This window comes from Entelurus aequoreus, linkage group LG17, assembly GCF_033978785.1.
Source record: "Entelurus aequoreus isolate RoL-2023_Sb linkage group LG17, RoL_Eaeq_v1.1, whole genome shotgun sequence".
Taxonomy (NCBI): Eukaryota; Metazoa; Chordata; class Actinopteri; order Syngnathiformes; family Syngnathidae; genus Entelurus; species Entelurus aequoreus.
The window spans coordinates 47,104,926-47,119,159 of NC_084747.1; the positions used below are offsets into that span (position 1 = coordinate 47,104,926).

The following is a 14,234-nucleotide window of genomic DNA, read 5'->3' on the forward strand; positions in this document are numbered from 1 at the left end:
AATGATGATATGGTATGAAATCTATATCGCAATGTATATTACAGCCTACAATATATCACAATATATTATTTGGTATATGAATATTGTAGCAAATATACACTTACACTGCAATAAGTCAGTGTTCAAAAACAAGGAAAAAAAATACAAAAATGAGGGGTATTTTTTTTAACTAAGCAAAATTATCTGCCAATAGAACAAGAAAATTTGGCTTGTCAAGACTTTCCAAAAAAAGTAAAATTAGCTAACCTCAATGAACCCAAAAATATCTTAAAATAAGTATATTCTCACTAATAACAACTGTACTACTTTGTACTATGAGTACGTAGTTTCTATTGTTTTATTGGAAATAAAACAGCAAAGTCCATTTGGCTGTCATCTGTCCATCCATTTTCTACCGACAGTAGGGGTGTGGGAAAAAAATCGATTCGAATTCGAATTGCGATTCTCACATTGTGCGATTCAGAATCTATTCTCATTTTTAAAAAATCGATTTATTTTTTATTTTTTAAATGTTTTTTCATTTTTTATTTTTATTTTTTAGTTATATATATTTTTTAAATTAATCAATCCAACAAAACAATACACAGCAAAACCATAACAATGCAATCCAATTCCAAAACCAAACCAATAATTGTAAAGGACAATGTTTTATCAACTGATTGCAATAATGTAAATTTGTTTGAACTATTAAATTAACCAAAAATATGACTTATTTTATCTTTGTGAAAATATTGGACACAGTGTGTTGTCAAGCTTATGAGATGCGATGCAAGTGTAAGCCACTGTGACACTATTGTATATATATATATTTTTTATTATAAATGTCTAATGATAATGTCAATGAGGGATTTTTAATCACTGCTATGTTGAAATTGTAACTAAAATTGATACTGTTGTTGATAATATTCATTTTTGTTTCACTACTTTTGGTTTGTTCTGTGTCGTGTTTGTGTCTCCTCTCAATTGCTCTGTTTATTGCAGTTCTGAGTGTTGCTGGGTTTGGTTTTGGAATTGGATTGCATTGTTATGGTATTGCTGTGTATTGTTTTGTTGGATTAATTATTTGAAAAAAAAAAAAAAAAAAAAGTAAATAAATAAAAAAATTAAAAAATCGATTTTTAAAAAAAATTCTGAATCGCACAACGTGAGAATCACGATTCGAATTCGAATCAATTTTTTCCCACACCCCTAGAAACTAGTAATTAATGTAAATGAGTAAAATTAACTGTTTAAAGGTTAGTACTATTAGTGGAGCAGCAGCACGCACAATCATGTGTGCTTACGGACTGTATCCCTTGCAGACTGTATTGATATATATTGATATATAATGTAGGAACCAGAATATTAATAACAGAAAGAAACAACCCTTTTGTGTGAATGAGTGTAAATGGGGGAGGGAGGTTTTTTGGGTTGGTGCACTAATTGTAAGTGTATCTTGTGTTTTTTTATGTTGATTTAATAAAAAGAAACAACAACAAAAAAATGATACCGATAATAAAAAAAAACGATACCGATAATTTCCGATATTACATTTTAAAGCATTTATCGGCAGGCCGATATTATCGGATATCCTATATAGAATTATTTACTGACCTTTTTTTATAATAGAATAACATCTGTGAATTAGTATACACAATTATAATATGTAATTAATTAATTCAGTCATTATTAACATACTGAGATGAAGAATATCTTATTTTCAATAAGGTTGAAAATATTTCTCATAATTCTTCTTCTTTGTACTTTGTAAGCACTATTATTTTTGAACAACCTCTTAAACCAGTACAATTTTTATCTTCTTTACTTAATCAATTCCATCATTTAATTCCACATACTGATATGCTAAAGGTTCTAAGTGTTGTACGTGCGTACAAATGTTTTAAATTAGATTTTCCTCTAAGGTTATATTTCTCCTCTTTAGTTGAGAAGAATTGTTGTACATTCCTTTGGTAGCAGGTTTATAGTTTGCTTTGTACATCATTTTAGCTGTTTGCACAATCGTACAATTATATAAAATTATTATTATAAAATGTTTTGATTCGGATTTATTTTAGATACAGGATTAGTGTTGATAATTTAATGACGTCAAGTAAAAAAAAAGAGAAAGACTTGTTTCGCCCTCTTGTGGTGAAAAAACAGAAATGCCTCGCAGTGTGACAAGAAAAGCATATACGCCGTATATGCAGGGGTCACCAACACGGTGCCCGCGGGCACCAGGTAGCCCGTAAAGACCAGATCAGTAGCCCACTGGCCTGTTCTAAAAATAGCTCAAATAGCAGCACTTACCAGTGAGCTGCCTCTATTTTTTAGATTGTATTTATTTACTAGCAAGCTGGTCTCGCTTTGCTCGACATTTTTAATTCTAAGAGAGACAAAACTCAAATACAATTTGAAAATCCAAGAAAATATTTTAAAGACTTGGTCTTCACTTGTTTAAATAAATTCATTAATTTTTTTACTTTGCTTCTTATAACTTTCAGAAAGACAATTTTAGAGAAAAAATACAACCTTAAAAATGATTTTAGGATTTTTAAACACATTTACCTTTTCACCTTTTAAATTCCTTCCTCTTCTTTCCTGACAATTTAAATCAATGTTCAAGTAAAAAATGTGTTTTTTATTGTAAAGAATAATAAATAAATTTAAATTTAATTCTTCATTTTAGCTTCTATTTTTTCGATGAAGAATATTTGTGAAATATTTCTTCAAACTTATTATGATTAAAATTCAAAAAAATTATTCTGGCAAATCTAGAAAATCTGTAGAATCAAATTTAAATTTTATTTCAAAGTATTTTGAATTTCGTTTAAAATTTTTGTTCTGGAAAATCTAGAAGAAATAATGATTTGTCTTTGTTAGAAATATAGCTTGGTCCATCCAACCATCCATCCATTTTCTACCGCGTATTCCCTTTGGGGTCGCGGGGGCGCTGGAGCCTATCTCAGCTACAATCGGGCGGAAGGCGGGGTACACCCTGGACAAGTCGCCACCTCATCGCTTGGTCCAATTTGTTATATATTCTAACAAAGTGTAGATTGGATTTTAACCTATTTAAAACATGTCATCAAAATTCTAAAATGAATCTTAATCAGGAAAAATGACTAATGATGTTCCATAAATTATTTTTTAAATTTTTTCAAAAAGATTCGAATTAGCTAGTTTTTCCCTTCTTTTTTTCGGTTGAATTTCAAAGAGTCGAAATTGAAGATAAACTATGTTTCAAAATGTAATAGTCATTTTTTTCGTGTTTTCTCCTCTTTTAAACCGTTCAATTAAGTGTAAATATAATTAATTATTAATAATAACATAGAGTTAAAGGTGAATTGAGCAAATTGGCTTTTTCTGGCAATTTATTTAAGTGTGTATCAAACTGGTAGCCCTTCGCATTAATCAGTACCCATGAGAAGTAGCTCTTGGTTTCAAAAAGGTTGGTGACCCCTGCTGTACGGTGTAGTTGTCCATCCATCCATGCATGTTTAGTCAGTAAAAAGTACATGATGACGTAACATAAACACGAGTTGCCCTGTAAGCGCAGTATGCCCTCTTGTAATTTCGTGACGTCACTCAGTTTGCTCATCTCTTGCGCCCCTCCCCTTAGATGTGTTTGTCCAGTAAGAGTGATTGACGCATCTCTATAGAAGTAATACCGATACACATTTATGACAGCATGCGGTAACAGCGATATATAGGTTGGAACTGACGTCATGGCGTCAGTGTCCCCGCCCATAACTCTACGTCACGTGACGTCAGGGTGGGTAGAAGACTAGTGGGCTGAGAATGTAAACATGGTGACAGGTCCGTGAGAAGAGCTCCAAAATGGTCTTCGAAAGCGTCGTTGTAGACGTCCTTAACAGATTCCTGGGGGACTACGTTGTGAACCTTGACAGTTCGCAGCTCAAACTCGGCATATGGGGAGGTAAAATAATCAGTTTTTCCCCTCTTTTAATGTTAGCGCGGCTAAGTTAGCCACCCAGCTAGCTTACGTCAAGCTTGACATTAGCCGCCATGCGCCATAAAGGAGCACCTGCAACTGTCAGTGTCACGTCCGTTGGCCACCAAAACTCATCAAATTGGTCCAGTTTGACCTGGATAATGGTGCCGAATTATGTTACTTGCGTGTATGACTTAGCCTATCGAAATTCTTAAAGCTACACTCATTTTATCCATGCTATTTTTCAGTGCAAAGCTGCATGTGGGCTGTATTGGGGCGAACATCGGAGCGATTATAAAATTGATGGTCACACACTTTTCCTCAATCTAGTTTGGTTTATTTATTTGGAAAAAATTCAGAAAGTTAAGACTTCGTGGCTTAAAATGCCCTTCAGTTTGAACATTCCCACTTTGTAGATTGCACAGTACAGTACATATTCCGTACAATTGACCACTAAATGGTAACACCCCAATAAGTTTTTCAACTTGTTTAAGTCGGGGTCCACGTTAATCAATTCATGGTAGACTGTCTGTAGACTTTAGAGGCCTGCTGAAATGCGATTTTCTTATTTAAACGGGGATAGCAGGTCCATCCTATGTGTCATACTTGATCATTTTGCGATATTGCCATATTTTTGCTGAAAGGATTTAGTAGAGAACATCGACGATAAAGTTCGCAACTTTTGGTCGCTGATAAAAAAGCCTTGCCTGTACCGGAAGTAGCGTGACGTCACAGGTTGTGGAGCGCCTCACATCTGCAAATTGTTTACAATCATGGCCACCAGCAGCGAGAGCGATTCGTACCGAGAAAGCGACGATTTCCCCACTAATTTGAGCGAGGATGAAAGATTTGTGGATGAGGAAAGTGAGAGTGAAAGACTAGAGGGCAGTGGAAGCGATTCAGATAGGGAAGATGCTGTGAGAGGCGGGTGGGACCTGATATTCAGCTGGGAATGACTAAAACAGTAAATATACACAAGACATATATATACTCTATTAGCCACAACACAACCAGGCTTATATTTAATATGCCACAAATTAATCGCGCATAACAAACACCTCCGCCCTCCCGTCCATATAACCCGCCAATACAACTCAAACACCCGCACAACACACTCAATCCCACAGCCCAAAGTACCGTTCACCTCCGCGAAGTTCATACAGCACATATATTTCCCCAAAGTTGCGTACGTGACATGCACATAGCGGCACGCACGTACGGGCAAGCGATCAAATGTTTGGAAGCCGCAGCTGCGTACTCACGGTACCGCGTATCCAACTCAAAGTCCTCCTGGTAAGAGTCTCTGTTGTCCCAGTTCTCCACAGGCCAATGGTAAAGCTTGACTGTCATCTTTCGGGAATGTAAACAATGAAACACCGGCTACGCATTTGTGTTGCTGCAGCCCGCCGAAATACACCGCTTCCCACCTACAGCTTTCTTCTTTGCAGTCTCCATTGTTCATTAAACAAATTGCAAAATATTCACCAACACAGATTTCCAGAATACTGTGGAATTTTGCGATGAAAACAGACGACCTAATAGCTGGCCACAATGCTGTCCCAAAATGTCCGCTACAATCCGTGACGTCACGCGCAAACGTCATCATACCGAGACGTTTTCAGCAGGATATTTCGCGGGAAATTTAAAATTGCACTTTACTAATCTAACCCGGCCGTATCGGCATGTGTTGCAATGTTAAGATTTCATCATTGATATATAAACTATCAGACTGCGTGGTCGGTAGTAGTGGCTTTCAGTAGGCCTTTAGGTTTTTAGGGTAATTCATGTTGTAAAGCAGGGGTGTCAAACTCATTTTAGATGGGTGGCCACATGGAGAAAAATCTACTTCCAAGTGGGCCGGACTGGTAAAATCACGGCACGATAACTTAAAAATAAAGGCAACTTCAGATTGTTTTCTTTGTTTGAAAAGAGAACAAGCACACTCTGAAAATGTACAGATTATAATGTTGTTGTTTTTTGTTTTACACTTACATGTTGCGGTTGATAGTATTCTACCTTTATTTGTCGTTATTTATTAGGGGTGTAACGGTACACAAACATTTTGGTTCGGTACATACCTCGGTTTAGAGGTTCGGTTCATTTTCGGTACAGTAAGAAAACAACAAAATATAAATGTTTTGGTTATTTATTTACCAAATTTATAAACAATGGCTTTATCCTTTTAACATTGGGAACACTATAAAAATTCTGCCCACGTTATTCTGCTCAGATTAAATACAATGACAAAACTTTTCTTCTACATATAAAAAGTGCAACATTAAACAGTTTCAAGTCAACTGGGACGGCGTGGCGAAGTTGGTAGGGTGGCTGTGTCAGCAATCGGAGTGTTGCTGGTTACTGGGGTTCAATTCCCACCTTCTACCTTCCTAGTCACGTCCGTTGTGTCCTTGGGCAAGACACTTCACCCTTTGCCTCTGATGGCTGCTGGTAGCGCCTTGCATGGCAGCTCCCGCCATCAGTGTGTGAATGGGTAAATGTGGAAATATTGTCAAAGCGCTTTGAGTACCTTGAAGGTAGAAAAGCGCTATACAAGTACAACCCATTTATCATTTATTATTTATAACTCATCATGCCTAATTTATTACAGCATTTGGGAAGCCTGTAGTTGATTTATTATGTAAATGTTATATTTTTTATCAACATGTGATAGCAGGGACCCTGCCATTCAAAACTAGGCTGCTGCATTACTAATGATTAATGTAACTATAGCTGAAAAAAATAGTACAATAGCAATAGGAGAGACTATTCATCCCTGAACACCATGGAGTTCATGTAGGCTTAATGATGCAGTTACATTATTATATCAACTATCAGAGACAGAAACTCTTCATTTAACATAATGTCCTTTTTTGCTGCTTCAACACAGAAAAGGGTAAAGTGAAATAACAGAAAGACAGGGCTTTGCTGTCCGTTACACACACACACACACGCACGCACGCACACACACACACACACACACACCGCAAAATGAGATAACGTTACACTAAAAGCGAATTAGCCTTCACCTCAAGCCAGGACTGCGAGCGAGCTGAGCTGCCTTTCATATTACTAGAAGGTCAACGGGCTCATAGTGATGTTACTAGTAGTTGACTGGGAGGTGTTTATTATCATTTGGGGAGAGTCCACTGCCTGATGCTTACCTGCTAAACGCTAAGCACTGACTACATGCGCTCTGAAGACTTAGACTTTCACTTAGACAAACTTTAATGATCCAAAAGGGAAATTGTTCACGCACTGCTGATTGGCTGTTACCGCTCTGTTTGTAACCAATCAGATGGTTGTGTGGGTGAGACAATGCTGGGTGCTGTGTAGAGGACTGACAGAAACAGAGGCAGAAGGAAGCAGAGGCGGCTACTTAATATATTCGTGTGGAAACCCGTTCGGTAAACCTCCGAACCGAACCGAAACCCCCGTACCGAAACGGTTCAATACAAATACACGTACCGTTACACCCCTATTATTGATACATTCTGAATAAATTATGTGATAATGTTCATCAGTCAACTCATTGGTGTTCGTTTTCAATCTATCAAGATAAAAAAATAATACCAAAATCAAATTACAGTATGTTATTTATTTAGTTTGCTCATTTTCTTTAACTGGTGCACAAACATGTTTTTTGTTTTTTTTAAACGTATGTAGCATCATCTACAAAGATACAAATAATTGCTATTGCGACATCTAGTGGACACATTTAGAACAGCAGTTTTTTTTTTTTCAATAAAAAATTTCGGCTCATTTTTATACTTAGCAAGTTCATTCCACGGGCCGGATAAAACATCAGGCCCGCGGGCCGTACGTTTGACACCCGTGTTGTAAGGTAACTACAAAATCAACTCAAGTGTCTCTTGGGGTCTATCATGATAAGAAGTGGTTAGTGATTTTGTTGAATAATGTATGACTATCAAGTCAATAGGGTAATGTCAAAAGCCTTTTTGTTTGACAGTGTTGAGTTTCACTGGGTCCCATTCACACTGGTTTAGTAACAGAGATTAAACATGCTTGGCAGACCCTCTAAAATGAAATGTGCACTATGCTGCATTTAAGGATCTGCTGTACTGCAAAAAGGCAAATTAAAGATCCTCTTTATGATAAAAAGAGTTGTGCTGTTTTTAAGGACTTACTGCAAGAAATGCAAGTCAAAAATTCTCTATATGACAGGAGCACTTTGCTGTTTCTAAGGACCTGCTCCAAAAATCAGTCAAAGATCCTCTATGTGACCGGAGTGCTATGCTGTTTTTAAGGACTCAGTACAGAAATGCTAGTCAAAGATCTTCTATATGATAGAAGCACGTTTCTGTTTGAAGGATTTACTGAAAAAAGTTAGTCAAAGATCCTCTATACCAGTGGTCCCCAACTTTTTTTGCACCACGGACCGGTTTAATGTAGGCATTATTTTCAGGGACCGGCTTCCCACTTGTGAAAAAATACAACTCACTATAACGCTGAATTAGTGGGAGCCCTGGGCTTGTTTCTTTGCAGTGAAATGCTGATGGAAATCAGCCTTTGGCTACAATCTGTCACATTTATATTTGATATGTTCATTAATGTGCATTGTATCATGTCACAAAGTTATAACAAATGGCAATTTCCTATGAGGAGTTTTATTGTACATCATTGGTGTGTCTAGTGCACAGGTGTCAAACTCAAGGCCCGCGGGCCAGATCTGCCCCTCCACGTCATTTTATATGGCCCGCAAAAGCTTGGAAATAATGTGTCAATAAAATACCTTATATTTTCTTTCTTTACTTTCTTATTTTATTACTAAAGGTGTTAGGGTTTTTTTCTAGTTTGACCGGGAAAAAAATAGTGTCCAATATTGCAACAAATATTATAGTATCTAACTTTGTTGGTCAAAATACAAATAAATACTTAAATATCTGTTTAACTTATGGTTTCGAAGCAAGTTATCCATCAAATTGTACACTATAAAAATGACCAATAGATTTTACTGCAACATTTAGGAAGTTTTTTACAGCATATTACTGTAAGTTGAAAAAAAAAAACGACCAATGTTTGTTTTTCTACAGTAAAATTCTGTCGACTGAGCTGTCAGTTTGTTTTTTTAAATCCACGGTTGATGATTTTATGGTACCACATTTTATTATGGTAAAAAACTGTCAGCTTAGTTGTCAAAATAAAATTAAACAGCGGTACTGTATATTTATTTACAGTAATGTGTTAAAAAAAAATATTTTTAAAAAAATTTTTTTTTACATAAATAAATACAATCATGTGTGCTTATGGACTGTATCCCTGCAGACTGTACTGATCTATATTGATATATAATGTATATATTGTGTTTTTTATGTTGATTTCATAAAAAAAAAAAAAAAAAAATTTTTTTTTTTTTAAATTTCTTGTGCGGCCCGGTACCAATCGGTCCGCGGCCCGGTACCGGTCCGCGTGGTTGGGGACCACTGCTCTATGTGACTGTAGTATTGTGATGTTTTAAGGACTTACCGGTACTGAAAAAATGCAAGTCAAGGATCGTCTATGACAGGACCACTTACTTAAAAATGGTAGTCAAAGATCCTCTATGTGACGGTAGTGTAGTGATGTTTTTATGGACTTACTGCAAAAATTCAAGTAAGAAATTATCTATATGACAGGAGCGCTCTACTGTGTCTATGAATATACTGATGTTGTATGTTTTATGAAGGTTGAATGCTAACAAAATGTATTCATTTTTTGTCTTTTTATTCACATGATAGGTGATGCTGTGCTTACAAATCTTGAAATTAAGGAAAATGCTTTGGTAAGTGGCACACAAACTGTACATTTTGTCCAAAATAAAAGCAATATAATATATGTAGCATGTCATTATTACAGAGTCAACTTGACATTCCCTTTAAAGTGAGAACTGGACACATAGGTAAGGCATTTCATGTTGGCATTCTTAATGGGACATTTGAAGTCTTCTTGTGGGGGAACATTATGTATTTTGCACTGCTAGGTTGTCTGGAGCTCAAGATTCCATGGAAGAACCTTTACACCCAATCAGTGGAGGCCACACTGGATGGTGTTTATCTGCTCATAGTCCCCACGGCAAGTAAGTGTGCAGTCCTGTTAAACCAAAGTTGTATATTAAAAATAGCATCACCGAAGTAATCAATGCGTCATGTTCTCTGCAGGTATCAAGTATGACCAGGAAAAGGAGGAAAAGCAGCTTCAGGAGGCACGTCAGAGGGAGCTGCAGAGAATCGAGGAGACAAAGCAGAAAGCTGCTGAAATAGGTGAGCCTCTAGATACGTCACTGCTATGATGGACAACAGGGAGGACATGGTTTGGGGGACAAAAGACTTTCAAGTTCACAACCTTAAAAAACAGTGGAAGTACTTATTACACACCAGGGTTTCCCCTAAATTGCCAAGATACACTACCGTTCAAAAGTTTGGGGTCACCCAAACAATTTTGTGGAATAGCCTTCATTTCTAAGAACAAGAATAGACTGTCGAGTTTCAGATGAAAGTTCTCTTTTTCTGGCCATTTTGAGCGTTTAATTGACCCCACAAATGTGATGCTCCAGAAACTTAATCTGCTCAAAGGAAGGTCAGTTTTGTAGCTTCTGTAACGAGCTAAACTGTTTTCAGATGTGTGAACATGATTGCACAAGGGTTTTCTAATCATCAATTAGCCTTCTGAGCCAATGAGCAAACCCATTGTACCATTAGAACACTGAAGTGATAGTTGCTGGAAATGGGCCTCTATACACCTATGTAGATATTGCACCAAAAACCAGACATTTGCAGCTAGAATAGTCATTTACCACATTAGCAATGTATAGAGTGTATTTCTTTAAAGTTAAGACTAGTTTAAAGTTATCTTCATTGAAAAGTACAGTGCTTTTCCTTCAAAAATAAGGACATTTCAATGTGACCCCAAACTTTTGAACGGTAGTGTACCTGTGTAGGACATCACATTATTTGCTATGATGCATATATTTTCTTTAAAAAGGCGAACACATTGTATACATGCATTTAAAATAAATCTGTTATTATTAATTATAGTATTAACATATATTTTTTTCTTACATAATATTGTTTTACTCTATTTTTCAATTGTTGCTGCATGTTGTACAATGTACTTTGAGAATGTATATTTTTTTAGACCTTTTAGTTACTATTTATTTATTAAAACCTGGCAACAAATCTTGTATCTATTTCTGATGTTATTATAGACTACTCGTGTTTAAAAACTTTTTACTTCTGTGGCTCCATGGTCGCGACGAAAAGCGAGCTGCGGAGAGCCTAAACGTCACACTTGCTTTGCGCTGCTGAGAGCCTTTCTCGCCTTGATAGCCACTAGTGTCATCTTAAAATTCGAAGATCGTTGTCTGCGGGTATATCTCGGACACAAAAAAGTACGTCCACATCACGGACATGCTGCCTCCAATCCAGAAAACCCTGTGCGCATGGCTTACGTCATCACAACATTCGGTTTGGGTAGCGCTGTTCCGGTGATCAAAGTATATCTTTTTTCGGTGCATCACTAGTCAATAGTGCGCTAAATAATAAACTTTATAAATAACTACGTGCTGGTGTTACTGTGTATGTTAGTGGGTTATGGTGTTCATTTTTCCCATGGTCTGTGAACACACGGTGTGGGCGGAGAATGAGGACGTGTTGAGTATCTGGGCGTGAAACACGGAGACGTGTGTGCATGGAGGAAATACTTGTTGTTTGCATAAAATTGGCAATAAAGGATAAAAAGAGCGTCTGACTTTGTGTGTCTTCTTCGGGATGCTACAATACATTATATTTAGAGATGTCCGATAATGGCTTTTTTGCAGATATTCCGATATTGTCCAACTCTTAATTACCGATTCCGATATATACAGTCGTGGAATTAACACATTATTATGACTAATTTTGTTGTGATGCCCCGCTGAATGCATTAAACAATGTAACAAGGTTTTACAAAATAAATCAACTCAAGTTATGGAAAAAAGTGCCAACATGGCACTGCCATATTTATTATTGAAGTCACAAAGTGCATCATTTTTTTTTAACATGCCTCAAAACAGCAGCTTGGAATTTGGGACATGCTCTCCCTGAGACCCACTACAACTATGGGAAGTACTATACTTTGACTTTCACAAAGTGCATTTTTTAATTTTTTTTAAACATGCCTCCAAACAACAGCTACAAAAACAAAGAAGGCACACAGCTTCAGTCCAGAGTATACTAGAGTAATAAAGTAAACAAAAACATAGTCCTCCTTTAGTGCAAGACTGCCTGGTATACTGTATAACAGGAAATTATAAACTGGGCTCAATCTGCCCGGCTCTAACATATTTGTATGAGTAACACAAATGTGCTGCAAGCTAGTGGTGAGTGCTTGAAGTGGCCTAGCAGTCAGTCAGAGCTTCTGAAATGCTGCGTTGAGACAGGGGTGGTTTTTGTTGTATTTTTGTTTTTTCTCTGCGGAGTCTTTAAGCGACAACTGTGTGGTACTACTTTTTTTCGCTGTTTGATTTTCATCCATCTTCCGCTTGTATTCATCGTGTATCTCCTTATGATTCTTGAAGAGGTGGGAGATCAAATTGCTTGTATTAAAGGAAGACGTCTTGGTTCCTCCTCGCATAACCAACTTTTTGCAGTCATTGCAAATTGCCAGTTTTTTACCCGTCAGAGACACTTTAAAATATTCCCAAACCATGTCGTTAGTCAGTCACCGAGCGAGCTGGCTTGTTAGCCAGGCTACAGCACCGGCAACAACACACTCTTGTTGATGTTATGCTCCGCTCGCGGCGGTTTGATGAGGTCATCAAGCGTCGCCAGTAAACTTCTCATGCTGCAGTCGTGCTGCAACTCCTGTGTTGTGTGTGGGAGAGGGGACAGGGGAGGGGCTGCTGACTAGGAGACGCAACTGCTCTGTATTTCTCCCTACGTCCGTGTACAGCTCCGTACAGCGGCGGTTTAAAAAGTCATAAATTGTACTTTTTGAAACCGATACCGATAATTTCCGATATTACATTTTAAAGCATTTATCGGACGACAATATCGGCATCTCTAATTATATTACTTTATTTTGTTTTCACATTAAAACAATTTTTTTTTTAAGTGTGGTGGTTAATATGTTGCCGTGGCGTAACGCCACAATCAAATCCATTAGGGGAAACCCTGTACACAGTGTCACGAGATAAGGAGACGAGTCAGTCGTCATGAGTTGTATTCTTTTTATTTGCAGAGAACCCGTCGCTCCAGAAACAGGACACTTTTATGGAAAAGCTTGTCACTCAGATCATCAAAAATGTCCAAGTGAAGATCTCCAACATCCATGTTCGCTATGAGGACAATGTGAGTGCTGTTGTTGTCTTATGTGTTTGCCAGGGGTGACCAAAGTGTGGCCCCGAGAGCAACTTTTTTTCCCCACTTATCATGTTGTAGGAATAAAATAATTGAACATTACCTAGGACAGGGGTCGGTAACCTTTACTCTCATGTTTCACCCTCTAGAAAATAATCTGGAGCCGCAAAACACAACACGGCTTATTTGTTTTAAAAATGGCTTCCCCTCCCTTTTATTTGCCTTCCCCGCACTCAACCAGTCCTCAGAGAGGCAGAAAGCCTTTCAAAAATATGAATTAAAAAACATACTCTGAATGGAGCCACAACAAGGATGCTTGAAGAGCTGTGGGCTGCTGACCCCTGACCAAGGGAAATTAGGGCCACACTGAAAAGGAAAATACTGTTATCAAGTATGGGTGGAGAAAATTTAAAATCGTCCATGTATAAAAAAAAATTATGCACACTCCTGGTGTTTGCAGTCTAGAAGTAGAGTACAGTCAAAACACAGTTCTGACCAGAATATAAGATGACTCGTTTTTGGAAAATATATATTTTTTAAATCATGTTTTTGATATCAGTATTTATTAGTGTTGTCTAATTTAACGAGTTAATTACAAAAAAATTCTTGCATTAATCATGTATACATGGAGATTAATCACACAATTTTATTTTGACCCCACATGCTTCTTTACCTGGTTAGCTGAATGGCAGCTCGGGTTGTTACACGGTCAGTGATCAGGTCAATGCATACGTCAGGTGCTGAGATGAATGAGGAGACTCCGACTGGTGTTCTCACTTCAAAATAGACCCAAATGGGACTTTATATAAAATTGTCACCAAGTTTTGGGCAAATAAATAATGTGCATGCAAGTAGAACATTAAACAAATGTTCCTGTGTGATATTCTGGCAATGAAACTGCATTTGTGTCCAAATATTGGGGTCTTTTTTTATAAGGTAATTTATATTTATATGTTTATTAAATACGAGGG

General features: G+C 37.1%; 1 protein-coding gene across 1 annotated transcript in view; it reads left to right on the forward strand.

The window, feature by feature from the left end:
* Nucleotides 1–3,627: 3,627 nt before the first annotated feature.
* LOC133632957 (intermembrane lipid transfer protein VPS13A-like) overlaps nucleotides 3,628–14,234 on the forward strand; it is an 83,864-nt gene continuing 73,257 nt past the window's right edge. The window contains 6 exon segments of the mRNA XM_062025822.1: nucleotides 3,628–3,916; nucleotides 9,667–9,710; nucleotides 9,785–9,827; nucleotides 9,909–10,004; nucleotides 10,087–10,188; nucleotides 13,145–13,254. Of these exon segments, the coding sequence (XP_061881806.1) occupies nucleotides 3,817–3,916; nucleotides 9,667–9,710; nucleotides 9,785–9,827; nucleotides 9,909–10,004; nucleotides 10,087–10,188; nucleotides 13,145–13,254 (495 nt within the window). The 5' untranslated portion in view covers nucleotides 3,628–3,816.